The sequence below is a fragment of the Python bivittatus genome, unplaced genomic scaffold, assembly GCF_059951505.1.
Source record: "Python bivittatus isolate LINGU-HERP-01145 unplaced genomic scaffold, Pbiv_v1 ctg000080_np1212, whole genome shotgun sequence".
In the NCBI taxonomy this organism is placed as follows: domain Eukaryota; kingdom Metazoa; phylum Chordata; class Lepidosauria; order Squamata; family Pythonidae; genus Python; species Python bivittatus.
Window position 1 is genome coordinate 65,784,513 of NW_028277035.1, and position 14,911 is coordinate 65,799,423.

The 14,911-nt window shown below is 38.1% G+C and overlaps 1 protein-coding gene across 1 annotated transcript in view; it reads right to left on the minus strand.

Moving 5' to 3' along the window:
- Nucleotides 1-14,911, minus strand: part of GRIP2 (glutamate receptor interacting protein 2) — a 125,443-nt gene that overhangs the window by 63,487 nt on the left and 47,045 nt on the right. Inside the window, exons 3-7 of the mRNA XM_025165524.2 lie at nucleotides 13,262-13,397; nucleotides 12,448-12,593; nucleotides 10,237-10,323; nucleotides 9,877-9,952; nucleotides 8,656-8,801 (exon numbers count right to left, since the gene is read on the minus strand). Coding sequence (XP_025021292.1) covers nucleotides 8,656-8,801; nucleotides 9,877-9,952; nucleotides 10,237-10,323; nucleotides 12,448-12,593; nucleotides 13,262-13,397 — 591 coding nt within the window. The remainder of the gene's footprint in view (nucleotides 1-8,655; nucleotides 8,802-9,876; nucleotides 9,953-10,236; nucleotides 10,324-12,447; nucleotides 12,594-13,261; nucleotides 13,398-14,911) is intronic.

Below are 14,911 nucleotides of genomic sequence, written 5' to 3' on the forward strand. Positions count from 1 at the left end.
AGACAGTGGGAAGTAGCTTTCAATACCCTGCCCACAAAACTTTAGGGAAAAATCAGTGTTTAATGAGGATGTTCTTCCAGTGGCTGCTGATTTCAGAGAGAATGCAGGTCAAAGCTTTGGCTGACCTAGGCAACCTAACAGCCAAGTCCAGTTTCAAGTTAAGCAGTTTCTTGTTCTCATTTGCTCGTGGTCTGCTTGCCTGGCTTATGCGTTGCTCCCCTCAGACCTAGTTATCAAATGACCTAGTTATCCACTTCTGTTGCAGATTAGATTATTCATCTGTTGAAAGTGGGGCCATCCGTGTTGTTTAGCTTGAAAGGAATGTAGGTTAGAGTCTAAGATTTGACAAAGATCTATTAATGCACCCAAAATGGTCCAAGTTAACTTTGAATGGGAATTAATGATCAGAAAATCTCCCTGGTATGCTTGGAATATTGAATCAAAGCTGAATCAGGCTGACTTATGTTTATCTTGTGATCGATGCAGAATTTTACATATCTCCGTTAAATTCCATCCTTATCATTTCAGCCCAGTATTCAAGACTGCCTAGATCTTTTTGAATCTTCCTTTATTTAAATAATTAACCACCCTTCCCAATTTTGGGTCCTTTGCAAACTTTGTAAGTGTCCTTTCAACTCCCTTATCTAAGTCCTTGATAAAAATGTTGAACAGTTCATGGGCTGGGACAAAGCTTTGTGGCACTTCACTTGACCCTTCCCTCCAAGCTGAAATGGAGCCATCAATGAGCACCCTCTGGTGTAGTCATTCAGCCAACTATGAATACATTTAACAAGTGTAACACCTAACCCATATTTTACTGTTATGAAAGAGGGTATCAGGAAGCACTCTGCCAAAGGTTTGAGGACCAGATACACTATATATGTGGCATTCCTCTGCTTTACTGAGCTAGTAACTCTATCAAAGGAGGAGATAAAGTTAGTCTGGAATGATTTGTTTGCTGGCTCCTGTCATCTGTAGCATGCGTACTCAAACGCTGCTTGATCTTTTCAAGGTTCTTAGCCAGTATAGATGTCTGCAGTTTCCTGGGTCCTCCTCCTTCTCAGTCATTACCAACAGCAATTCTGCAATCCATCACCACTGGTTTCTTCAGTTCCTTTGGATGTAAAGTAATTCAACTAGTTTTGAAGACCTGAATTCATTTAAATTAGCTAAATTCTTTCTTGGCTAACACTAAGCTACAGTTCCCTTGTTCCACGCTGGCAGAATGATGACCGATTAGGGGTCCAAAACAAATGGAAAACAGGAATTAAGAAGTTCTGTCTTCTCATCATCACCCATTATTGATTCACCACTTTCTCACAATGGGCTTACACTAATTTTGGCTTTCCTCTTATTTCTAACTTACCCAATGAACTCTCTTTATTTTCATTTTTCGCATATCTCACAAGCCTCTGCTCATTCTGAGCTTTAGCCTTTCCGACCAGAGTTCCTACATTCCTCTATTGTCCTAATCACCACTAAAAGAGCAGAGCAGATTTGGGACAGAAAGAAAGAACAAACAGAAATGGCTGAATGTTGAGTGTACAAATTGTTTGAATCCGTATGGGATTCCTGGGTCTTTTCTACTTACCTATTGTTGCACATGTATGTTTATGAATAAAGATTACATATCACTGCTTGAAGAAAAAAAGGGGCAGGTAAAATTATACATTGCTTTAAAAACGGGAAACTGGGCTATCAAAGCAATAATGGAGCCAAAAATGCTCCTTCTGCCTTCTTTAATAGACTGTTGGGTGACTGCACTTAATAAGCTACGTTGACCTTAAGTTGGGGTACATGAACTGCAGCCTCAGGGCCTCAACCCCCTTTTTTGCAAATTGGTTTTGGAGATTGCAATTGCCAAAAATTGGGCAAGTGGCTTCTCATTATTTGCAGGCAGGAAACAGATGAAAAGTACCACCTCAGGCATCTAGAATAAGCTTAACACAGGTCTAAAAAATAAACCAAAGAAACAAAGCAGGAAGAAAAATCCTGGCAACTTGTTGATATGGCCGCACCAATTTTGCATCGCTGCTGTTGCCTTTTGTGGTTAAAAAAAAGCTAAAGCTGGCTTTGGCCGTAAATGGCAGCCCATCTCACTCTCTTAGATCTTCTGAAGGGACGAGACGTACAGTACATGCCCTGCTTCCCAGCCCTGTTTAATGCTGATATAATTTAGCTCTTTTTGAAAGGATACAAAGGGAAAAGCTGTGTGGGAGAGAGAGAAAGAGGCACAGAATGGAGCTTTGGGTCTTGTAAGCATATGGAAGAAGAAAGATGCTTCAGAGCAGTGCCTCCACTGACGCTCAGTTTGTTCTTTTGTAAATCGATGATGATGATGATGATAATCTTCTTAAACCTCCAGTGACTTTCTTCCAAAGGAAACCAAATTGATGTAAATGTTACACCCTGAAATTTTTCACCTCTTAGATTTGAATGTAGTAACACGGCACATACATGCTCGCTAGATCCATTTAGAACATTTCTCTTGTCAGGACTGAGGCCAGATTAAAACATCTAAGGAGCCAAAGAAGAACACAGGTGGAATGAATTCTTCCTTGACTTACCTCTCTAAAACCCTTTATCTTCAAGCATTTTTCTTGCAGGCAGGTTCATTTCTATCACTGGATCTCTCTCACTCTCTGAGCTTCCAGCAGAGCCAAATTTAAACACTTAGATATGTGGTTGTTACACTGGATAGACACTTACACACCATTGATTTTGTGTCATACACTACACCACTGATCAGAGCATACACATTTACAAAGAGTTTGCACATGCAAATTTATATACTTGTATAGAGTTTTAAAAATAATTACTAGAATTTAAATTCTACTGATAGCAGATCAAATCAACCTTAAGTATTTATAATTTGCACCCCACCTTAATCAATCAGTTATCTCATTCATTTGCTCTACTTCTAGATGCATCAAGCCGTGCTTCAAAATAAAATTCACTTCCATTATAATTACCTCAATCAATTCAAACATCATTACATACTTCCCAAGCAAATTAAATTCCACAACAATAATTATGGACACATCACAATTCTCTTCTGGTAGTACATAGTACATTTCTGTTCATTCAGAATTGAGTGGCTTCAGTGGGCCGTAATAATTTTGCAGTGTATAGCTCATATATTCTTTCACTCTGTACAGTAATCTTCAACCCGAAGACCCCATTTTTAATTTTTATACTAGCTTTTTACTCTGCTTTTCAGAGAGAAAAAATGACTCCCTTACAATTATCAAAAGAGTTTCTCTTCCTTTTCCTCATATGCCACTCATCCATCATGTTAATACATACATAGCCACATAGTAAATATCTTTTTAGCGGCCAATATCTATCTATCTATCTATCTATCTATCTATCTATCTATCTATCTATCTATCTATCTATCTATCTATCTATCCATCCATCTATCCTTTCCTTTCCTTTCCTTTCCTTTCCTTTCCTTTCCTTTCCTTTCCTTTCCTTTCCTTTCCTTTCCTTTCCTTTCCTTTCCTTTCCTTTCCTTTCCTTTCCTTTCCTTTCCTTTCCTTTCTCCTTTCCTTTCCTTCTATACTACTACACTCCATATGGTCATAAGATGCTGCAAGACTGGTGGGGAGCAGTGTTACTTTCATTCCTAATACAAGTATGCAGTAGCCAGCAAACCATCATTTACTGTATTATGCAGAGGTAAACTTCTCTTTTCCTTAAAATTCTCTGTCCATGCCCTCAGCCCACAACTGCTTAGTGGTTGGATTTACAGTTTCTGCCATCTATTTTGCTCTCTCATTTCCCAGGAACGTTCTGGCTCCCAGCATGCAGTACAAATTCTTTCCTTATGAATCAATAGGGAGAAAGGCTAAAAGGGAGCAAGAATAAAAAGAGCCCTAAAGCAATGCTGGAACTGGATTTCCAGCTATAACCTCATCCTGTGACTGGGCACAGTCAGGAGTAAGCAGATTGAAACCATAGAGTTTTCTAGCAAACCTTGAAATACTTGATGCTTTATTGGACGTACTGATTCCTGATCACATCATATATACAGTAGTTTGGTTCTGAAGCTGAAACAACCTTTGTCTTTTATGGATTTCAAATCCTTGCCAAATTTCAGCCACCACCACCCATGCATCATAACCCCAGTGAAACATACTCCATACTGCATCCCTTAATTAAACCTGTTTGACATGTTGCCAGATTTTCCTATCCCATGGCCATCTGACCACATTTGCGAGTCAAGTGTAAACAACCTTTAAAAAAGGCATTAAAAGTAAAGTGTTGACTGATCCATTTATCCATTCTCATTTCTTGAGTGGGTATTCATAGTGCATGGATACAACATATAACCACGCTAAGGAATTTTGACTTCTGCTTCATTCCTAGGATTTCTGCCCATATAACAAGAAGCAGATCAAACAGGAGCAAGCCAAGTTAATGTTTGGGTAAGTAGGTCTGGCTATTCCATAGACTATGCTTCTGCCCTTCCAGGATTTCCACTGTTAGCTCTATCCCAGATATATGTATATGAGCATATGTGTGTATGTGTGCATGTATGTGTATGTGTGTGTGTGTGTGTGTGTGTGTGTATATATATATATATATATATATATATATATATACAGTATATATATACACACACACATACACACACATACTCACACACAGACATACATACGTACACATACACACACAACCCTTCATTTTATTTATCTCCTACTCCAATTTTATATGTAGAAGGTTGAGAAAACATAATCTGAGCAAACCTTTTGCTGTTCCTCAAGATACAGAAGAATCATGACAAGATGGTAATAATTTAGTGAGTCAACAAGTCTCTATTCCATATCAACAATCTTGAATATGCAGTTCGAAACAGTAGTTCTCCAGATCGTGTTGTGCTGATTAATACAGGTGGGGCTTTCCCACAAGCGGTATCTCACAATTGCCCCTGTGCGTCTTTTATTACAGCTCTGTCACTGACCACTTTGCCTTGAGACTGACATGGCATACAGTTGTTTTTTACAGTTATGTCCTGTGACTATACATTGCACAGAAATTCCTAGACATTCACAAATCAACCACACATGGGAAAGGAGTTGCACAATGGCTCAACTCATTAAAACCTGATGCATGTAAACACAAGATGACATGAATGTAAATATGCTATTTGCATAATGTAGTTTAACACAAAAATAAATAATGTATTCAAACAAAAATTATATTAAATAAAACTAATAAACATTATAAATACAATATAATAATGAATACATTCAGATAAAAATTATGAAAGGAATAGACAACTGTGGCACTTCCTCTAACCTAAAGTATCAGATACAAATGTAGAGCAGAAATTATTTGAGAAACCAAATTAAAATATCCTGAGCACTTTTTATTTTAAAAGTAAAAAGAAATAAAGTTAGAAAGAAATACTTTCTAATGTAAAGTTAGATGAATAAAATTTATTATCTCACCACTAGCAAATTCTTTGTAGACCTTTTAGAAACTACATGATTCCAAGTCTGCAAAATACTGTTATATACATTTCCTCACCCACATACAGGAAAATCACTTAGTTCAAAGACATATGTGTGGTAGATCAAAGATACTTGGCTCAGCTCTAACCTTCATTCTCAAACTAGAAAGTTTTTTATTCTGATTTTTAAGATGTGGATTTGAATCTGATTTGAAACTAAGTACTCAATTTGTGCCCAGTGAGGGGTGGACTCACAGAAGTTGAAAGTATTCACCCATAAAGATATTGGAAAAAGTCAAATGAAAAGAAAATTGGAAGAAGGATGACGGAAGGATCTAATTTTAAATCTGAAGATCATAAACCTGGTGTAATTCTGCTTCACAAAGCATAGCCAGCCAACTTGTCAAGCTTCACAGCACTAGTTCTTCAGATCAGAATCCCGAGATTCTCCATTAAGCTTGTGCACCAGGATTTCTAATAGGAAACTTTTCCTTCATATTCAACATTTCTTAGCACTTAGTTCTGTCCCAGAAAAATTCTTACTGTTGTGCTTCAGCTCAAAACTTAGAAACACGAGATACCTGTTTTGACCATTATTCCATCCAGAAACCATAAATAAAGAAGCATCACAGTAAAGTAATCCATGTTGGCTGATACATAAAAGCAACCACACTGAAGAAACATCTCTGTCTACAAGACAGAAAACAAAGAAAACATTCTCTGATGTGCTTTCCTTTAGTAAGCTAGCTCATGGCATTATCAAGTAACTCTATGTAGCAAAAACAAATTAGGCTTCCAAACTGACTCCTTCGCCAAACATTTGCAACCTGAAGCTTTGCTCACTTTGATCCATGCTTTCTGCTTTCCATTCTGCAGCATTCGTTATTTACTCAACTGCAGAACTGTTGCAAATTAATTTCAGCTGAATAAAAGCAATGATTGGGGGTGGGGGGGGGGAGAAAACTGGATTATATTGGTACTATAATGTATGAGACTCTAGTTCTAGATTTCAAAATGAGACAGCATATATTTTGAAAGTGGAAATCCAGGTTCTTAAAAGTCAGACTAGATTATTTCACATTTACTTTGGCAATTTGTACAAATTTCTGATGGGAAAGCTCATTTGCTTTAACATGAAATGTGTCCGACCATTCCCCCCGATTCCTGTGAAGGAATGCAGGAGAGTACCGTACAAAAAAGCATTTTAATCTTTTTCTTCCTTAGTACACTTCATAAGGAAACCCTCATTTATTTGATTGGTGGGATCCTCTTCCTGGTGTCAGGAAAGGGGCTTTCCTCCTTCTGAAGTAAATGCAAGCTATAGAAAAGACGTTTTCCTCAGTGGAAGAGAGAACTCCCACTTTACTGATTCCATGCCTTACCCCCTGCCCCAGTGGAAATTATTTTAGAATTGCTGCACACCAGCTGTGCAGTTTGGTTCTTCCTTTTGATTAGATAATAGGTTAATACAACATCTCTGGTAACGTTTTTTTTTCTCCCACCTTAACATAGTTGGTGGCTGGAAATCTTCACGGACTGAAAGCTTCTAGGACAAAAATTAGAGCTTTTCCAGCTCTAGAGCCAGAAAGAATAAATTCAGTTGCATGTTTTAACCATGTTCCATTTGCAAGAAAAGCTCTACTATCCCTGATCGTTAGAAATGTTTTGAGCCCTATTTGATTTATTAATTTAGTGTTAAATTGGCATGATAATTGGGCATCATTAGTCTTTCCCTTCTGTGGCTCAGAGCTTAAGCATGGTGATGTGGTTCACATGATTTGCCTGCAAAGAGAAAAATGGACTTTAAAAATAGACACACCAGTGTGTTGCTTCTTCCTCCTTGCAAGGCATCACTTTCTGCAACAGTTCACTGATCTTCTACAGCCATTTTGGACTCAGCAGTTACCTTAAACTTATCATCTCTTATTTTGTCCAACATTTTCAGTAATAACTGCTCTAAATTGCTGCAAATTCTGTGAAATGCAAAGGCTTGAGTAGCTTTTGTGTTTCAAAATATTTGGGGTTGGGCTTTGATCTCCACCAGCAGTGGCTTATAATACAATAGCAAGCAGAGACTTCTTCCTTTCCATTCCAGGGCTACAACAACTTGTAGCAACTCTCTTTGCTTCAAGAAGCAGCAGCAGCAGCAAAGGGAGAAGGTGTGCAAAACTCTCACTTTCTCTGGAGATGCCATACACAAAATGGGTGCTACCTCAGTTCTCAGCCATCTGGGTTCTCACTTCTCAACCATGTGCCTGCTTTGGTGCGCTCCAAATGTCCTGGGGATGCCACCCAAAACCCAGAAAAATTTAGACAGGACTACCAGCTAATGAAAACGAAGACAGTCTGAACAATCCCAGACTCTAAAGTAGTGTTACTCAGCCTTGGCAGCTTGAAGATATGTGGACTTCAACTCCCAGAATGCTGGCTGGGGAATTCTGGGAGTTGAAGTCAACACATCTTCAAGTTGCCAAGGTTGAGAAATACTGCTCTAAACCTTCTTCAAATATCTCCACAGTATATCTACACTACAGCTGCGTTTGGATGCCTTTTTATTATCAAGCCTGGTTTCTTTTTGGTGTTTGTCATTTTTATCTGGTCTTGCTATCTTTTGAGGGGCTGTATTGGCTGTTTTGTTGTAAGCCCAAAGTCAGTTGGGTGGGGGGAGGCTATAAATGGGATCAAGCAAACAATCAATTACTCCAAGTCAAAGCATCAAAGGACTATCCTGCAGCACTCTCATTTTGTACCCAAATAAATGTTGCCCAAGTATAGTCTGTGGCTTGCCTCATCTCAAGGACAGATGCACAAAACCTAGGACACAAGACTCCCAAATCTCACTGAATGTTTACCAGATATTGTATTCAGCCAGAGTGCTTGGACAGACCAGGAAGATCTAGAACATTTTCACTACTTCTGTACTGCTGCCTAGACAGTATATCTATGAAGTCACCAAGGGGGTCAGCTTTATTTGAAGGAGGCTTTACTTTTAAGACATCCCATCCAAACTCTTGCACCCCATTATCTACTAAAACAAAGTCCTGATAGCTCTGGAAATTTTTAACCTGTTCCAAATTCTACCACGTATATGTATTATCAGAAATATCTCTCATTTGTGAATGGGAAAAAATGCAATGGAGTTGATTTCCCCCAATCATCTGTGTCCCCAGGATGGAATCAAACCCAACAGCCCTTACCCATTATGGAGACATCGTACTCAATCTGGAAGAGTGCCTCCTGGCTGCACTGACGCAGGATGTTTAGTGCATCAGCATGACTCACACTGTGAAGAGGAATCCCATCCACGCTCAACAGCCTGTCCCCAATTTTCAAAGACCCCTCCCTGCAGAAGAAGATAAAGGCATAAATTAGGAAGACATACAGAATCAGAACAATTAGTACCTTTTTACTGGCAACACTGCCACTGTTTCTACATCTGCTCCAAATGTGCAAATACTGGGTCCAGGAGTTCTCCAAGGGTGGGATGTAATTTTTGACAAAGCTCAGAACAAATCTGGATGGTGTTCCTGCTTTGCTGGGGAAAGCCCACAGTGAGTTTTGAGATAATTTTAACTTTGTATGTATGAGACTGGCTTGCACATATGAAGCAGGAAAACTGTCAACACTTGTTCCTGCTTTGCCTGGATGAGTCTGTTGTAGGCTCGTCTAGGCAAACAGGGAGCAAACCCTGGAGCAAATTTTGAGAGATAGCTTAGGCCTGGAAGCCTAACTATCTGTCTAAGTCATCTGCCAATCACAGAAGCTTTGTCATTTAGTTATTTATTATTTATTTTTATTGATAGGGGTTGCACAAATTTATTTCTCATTTTAAGGGGTCACAGTTCGATAAACTCTGTGCCCATGCTTAGGTTCCTCTGATCTGTTATTTGCTTGATACAAAAGGATGGTGAAAAAAATTAGGGCTGATACATTCTTTACTGGATTATTTCTTTCAGTTAATTTTTTTTTAATGTCATTATCTTCACATCTGTTTTACTGTGTTATCTCTTTCATTCATATTCTAGTATTTCTGTACTTCATGGAGAAAATCTATCTATCTACGTAGTTGCTAAGAGTCGAAAACAACTTGATGGCACATCATTTTCATACTATTTTTACAACACATTCCCATCCTTTGCAGTCCATCACTACCGCATTGCTGAATCTGCAATTGGCTTTAAATGATCCACCACTGATTAAATTTTTCAAATGTATTTTCCATAGTTCATGTTTTCTGGTTACCCAGAACTAGTTCAGCAGAGCTCGAAGGAAATCTATGTTCAAGAAGTAAAGAAAGATACACCAACGGTAGATGTGCAAACCTACTGAGAATGTTTTTATAGATGGTATGAAAAATATGTATTTGTTTAAGCTCCACTTAAACAAATGTGCTAAATGTGGAACTATGTGAATGTTACCTGTCTGCTGGGCCACCTGGTCTAACATAAGTCAGTACTAGTGGCCTGGATTTATGCCAATCTTCGTGGGCTCCTCCTGTAAAAAATTGCAAAAATAATTCATAAAAGAGGCAGACACTTATCTGACAAATCAGTAAAAAAAGATAAAATGTTTGTAAATCAGCAAGCAGCTATCAGTGATTCTCTGGAAAACATGCAGTAACCTGGTAGTATCCATTTGCCAGTCTCTGAAGATTACTTTTCCATCTCCCAAAAGATGCCCATCAGAAAGCTACCTTAGAATGACACAGAACACCTTATTTCATTCTTTTCCCCTGTTTTCAAATGCCCCAGCGTGTTGCTGATTACAAGTGCACTGACCTCGTAGTACAAATCCAAAACTATTGCCTTCTTTGTAGAGGGTAACTTCAATGGTCTTTGGAATGATGCCAGCACTATTATCTGGGGCTGCAGACAAGGGAAATAAAAGGATGAGCTAATTCTTTTCACTTGCTGTACCCTCCTTCTATAAAATCTGCATATTTATAAGTTCTGCAAATGATCTCAAATACAAAAAGTCATCCACATAAACCTTCTAGATTACATAAACGGGACCATTGCCTGTAATACTTGCCACAATTGAATGACAGCATTCAAATGACCGGATCTGTCTTCCAGATTGCCTCTGATCAAACTTAATACATATACATATATACTGAGCTTGTTTTAATATACTAACAAGCCAGAGCCTTTTCTTCTACAAGTTTCAAAGCTCAGTAGGTTTCCTAGAGCTAACAGTTTTTGCCACAGATGTTTACTGGATTCTCAGATACCTTAATAATAAGCCAGCTGGCAACTTCGAATGAATACATTCAAATCCTCATGGCTAAGAGGACAGTTGTTGATTGTGATCATTAAGTAGAGAAAATGATTAAGTGTAAAACAGCCCTGAAGGAAATGTGTCTTAGTCCATATTTAATTTAGTACCTCATTTAATTTTAAACACTTATGAAAGCAAAGACTGCATCTCTTATTAGTAAACGGCACCTACTACACAGTCCATGCTATGACTTTCCAGACAACATGCCTGCCTCCTTATCGTAATGGTATGTAAAATATATACACAGTATAGTCAAATAAATTGGTAAAAGAATTAACAGTGCTTTTAAAAGTGCACCAATTAAATTGGGCAGATTGGTGAAGGGAGAAAGAAGAAATTATTATATTTAAATTTAAGTACTTCAAAAATGGCAGCTGACAGCTACCATTTTAGAAATGGTGTCTCCCCATCTTGTCATACATTTCAGTAACTCTCTCAGCCTGGTGCCCTCCAAATTTGTGAAGAGTAGAACTTTCAATAATTCTGACCAGCCAGTTCATTTGCCTTGCTGTCTGGGAATTCTTGGAGTTGCAAATAAAGAAAGACTGTCCAGAAGAGAATATCTCTTCTAAGATGCTAAAAGACTCCTGTGCCTCATCTAAAATCAAGGAAAGCATATTTTTTTTACTTCAAAATTCAAATCCAGTAATAATGAATCAACCAATTAACTACCATTCTGATAGTCAACAAAGATTTCTTTCATTGACAGATCAGTCTAGTGTGACTATTTGGGGTTCGGTCCAGAAATGAGCTCTTCAAACTATGTGGTGCAGTAGAGATTGTATTTTCTACCTCCGAATCTTTCTTCTGAATCAGAAATCTTCCCATGATCCCCAACAGCTGTTGTTTATCTGGATAGAAGCAAAGCCTGCTTCCAACCTTATGTAATGTTAATAACATTTACAACCCACTAGCCAAAATGCGTGTACCCTATTTAATATTTTAAAGCAGCAATAAAAATATTTTAGTCGAGAGAAAAAAGGCCTTTGGATATTGAGCATAGGAAAATTAAGCAGGACCTCTACTTCTACCATATTACTTAAAATCATAACCACTTCTAATACTATAATTATTTTACTTCTCTAACCTTACTCATTCTCAACTTCTGTCCCTTGCAACTGAGAATAATGCTCCAGAGATCTGATGAAGTAGATTGTAATCCACTAAAGGTCGTGTCATAGTGCATTATTTGTCACACAGTACAGTTTTATGTGATGCCCAACTTGAATCCCATAAATGGATTCAAGTTTGTGGGTCAAAAAAGAATGGTTGGGATTTTTTGAGCAGATAGAAGCCCTTCTGCTGAAATAACCATGGACAGGAAATCCTTTGTGTGGTCTGCTTTCTGTATTAGTTGATGCTTCTAATGTCTACTTTATATATTTGCCGATTTTGTGAAATCTTTAGCATTGTTAAATGTTTATGAGCAACAGTATCCAATATGTAACAGCATGGGGAAAAGTGGAATCCACTGTAATCACTCCATGAATGAAGTCACTGGCAAAATGTGACTTCAGGTAAAAGGATCTCAGATAGCAAGGCTGGAACATCCTGAACATCTGGAGAAACTACTGCCAATAGGAGTAGGATTACTAATCTAATGGTACAGTCACTTTCATACGTTTCCTCACAAAAGGGAAGGGGAGGAAATGAACGGAGGTCGCCTAATCTTAAAACACCGAACCATAAAGCTTTATTAAGGATATACTAACCAGCTAACGGTAGCTCATATTCTACTTCTAATATTACCCTTTCTCCCACATTCTTCAATAGACTTATAATTTCATCATGTCGCAATTTTGTCAAGTTAATCCCGTTCACTGACTTGATGTAATCACCAACATTTAGCTGATCACTCCTGTAACAGACAAAACAAAATATCTCAGTTCTTTCCAGGGCCAACCCTACGACTACTCACTTGAGGCAACTGTCGCAGGTAATAGAGGCAGAATGACAGTCTCTTATTATTTTTGTTTTAAAATTCCCTGGCTGTTTTCTTCATTGAAGGGTACACTGAGTTGTATAAACCCCATAACAAAGGCCTAAGTAGATTGTTGCCTTTTTCAGTCACCAAAAAGTTTTGGATCCGCTCTGGTTATGTCTTTACTGATTAGCTAAATAGAGAGGTCTATGTAGTAAACAATGTGCAGAGCAAAAACCAAATCTTACTTAATACCTGAGATGTCCATCAACATTTTTTTAACAAATGTACATGGCAACAGAGAAAAGAAAAGGATTTATGATGTACAATCTTACATCCTATCTGCAGAACCTGTCTTAGATGGCAAGGTTGAAGGCATCATGAATAAGCCCTTCCAAGCTGGGATCATAGCAAGCAGTTCAAAATGCAGTGCCGCTTAAACATTACAGGCCCATTAAGCAATTAAATGAAATACCATTTAAGCTTGACATTTGCCATTTGGCACGTGTTGTATTGACCATACGACTTGCTAGTTTACTCTTGCTGTACGTTTCATTCTCCAGCCTTGCAACTGAAAAACTCCCTTGCAACTGTAGTTGCCTTACCTTGCTGCTAGTCCTCCTGGCCTAAGGTTAGAGACTCTTGGCTTCCCATCTTTATCAGTGCCACCAGCTATAGTTAATCCGAGGGTGCTTCCCTCTTTTTTGATTAGCTCCACAATTGTGACTCCTCTAAATTCTTCTGAAGATATAAAGAGAGAACAACTCAGTGCACTGGAGTTTTTATTATGGACCATTACTATATTGGAGCATTTAGATCCCATCTTTCGATTTCTGAACAAGGAGGAGGCATTCCAGACAACTTACAGAAAGGTACATTTTAAACACTTCAATAATAAAATTATTAATAAAAATAAAAGGACTAATAAAATCATTCCAGCTAAGTAATTTATAACAATACGTCTGTTGAAAAGAAAATAGCTTTTAAAATAGTATTTTCTATATCTATAAAAAGCAGCAAATAAGAAGAGTAGGCAAAATTAGAGCAATAGGAAGAGAAAGGAATTTCTTTGTCATATAGGATAACATGGGTTAGAAATGTGATTGATTCCAAATATTCTTGATCCAGTTATACAAGCATGGAGGTCCTTAGTATTCTGAGGAGCCAAAGGTAATGAAATGACAGGAAGGCTGATTAGAATTCAAATGGCAGAAGACTTGTAAACAATATGATCAAATATTAAAAAAACACAATTTTTTATTTTATTCTGTAGTGCTGGTCCACTGGAACCTTTTCAGTTATAAAAAGAATTCTTTTTCTAGATTGTCTAGATTCTGGATTCTCTAGAATCCAACTATGATAAATGTGTACATAAAATCGCAAATGAGCTCAACTTGGGTACAGGTAGTCCTCACTTAATGACCATAATAGGGACTGGAAAATGCATTGTTAAACAGGGTGGTTGTTATGTGAGTCATGCCTGATTTTACAACCTTTTCTGCAGTGGTCATTAAGCAAATCACGTGGTCATTAAGTGAATCACACAGTTCCCCATTGATTTTGCTTGCCAGAAGCCAGCTGGGAAGGTCACAAATGGCGATCACATGACCCCGGGATGCTGCAACCATCATAAGTGTGAGCTGGTTGCCAAGCACCCAGATCACGATCATGTGACCATGAGGGTGCTGCAACAGTTCTAAGTGAAGAGGATCAGTTGTAAGTTCCTTTGCTCAGCACCACTGTAACTTTGAATGGTCACTAAACAAATGGTTGTTAAGTGAGGACTACCTGTATGACTATAGCCATATGGTTAGCCTTTCCACCTTGTACACCCAATCTCTGAGGACATGAACAAGCTATTTGGATGTAGTAAGTCTATTTCCCTAATTCTTTATTTATTTATTTAATCAAACTTCTTGTCTGCCTCAGCTGCAATCACAACTCCACATAGTTTACAAAATATGAATAATTAGGATTAAAACAACAAATGAAAAAGGTGAAAAGTAACAATAAATAATAAGATTACCAGACAATCAGATTGAGGCAAATGGCATGACTCATTACAAAGCAGTACAGAATATATATTGGAGTTAGATCAAAAACCCCTTTGGCCCAGGGCCTGCTGACAAGGCCAAGTCCTCAAGGTTTTCCAAAAGCACTTCAGGGTTAATGTTCCACAGGGCACGTGTTGCCACAAACAAAGTCTGCCTCCAAGGTCCCACATTGCTTTAACAATAGGCCCTGTTCACCTTGGC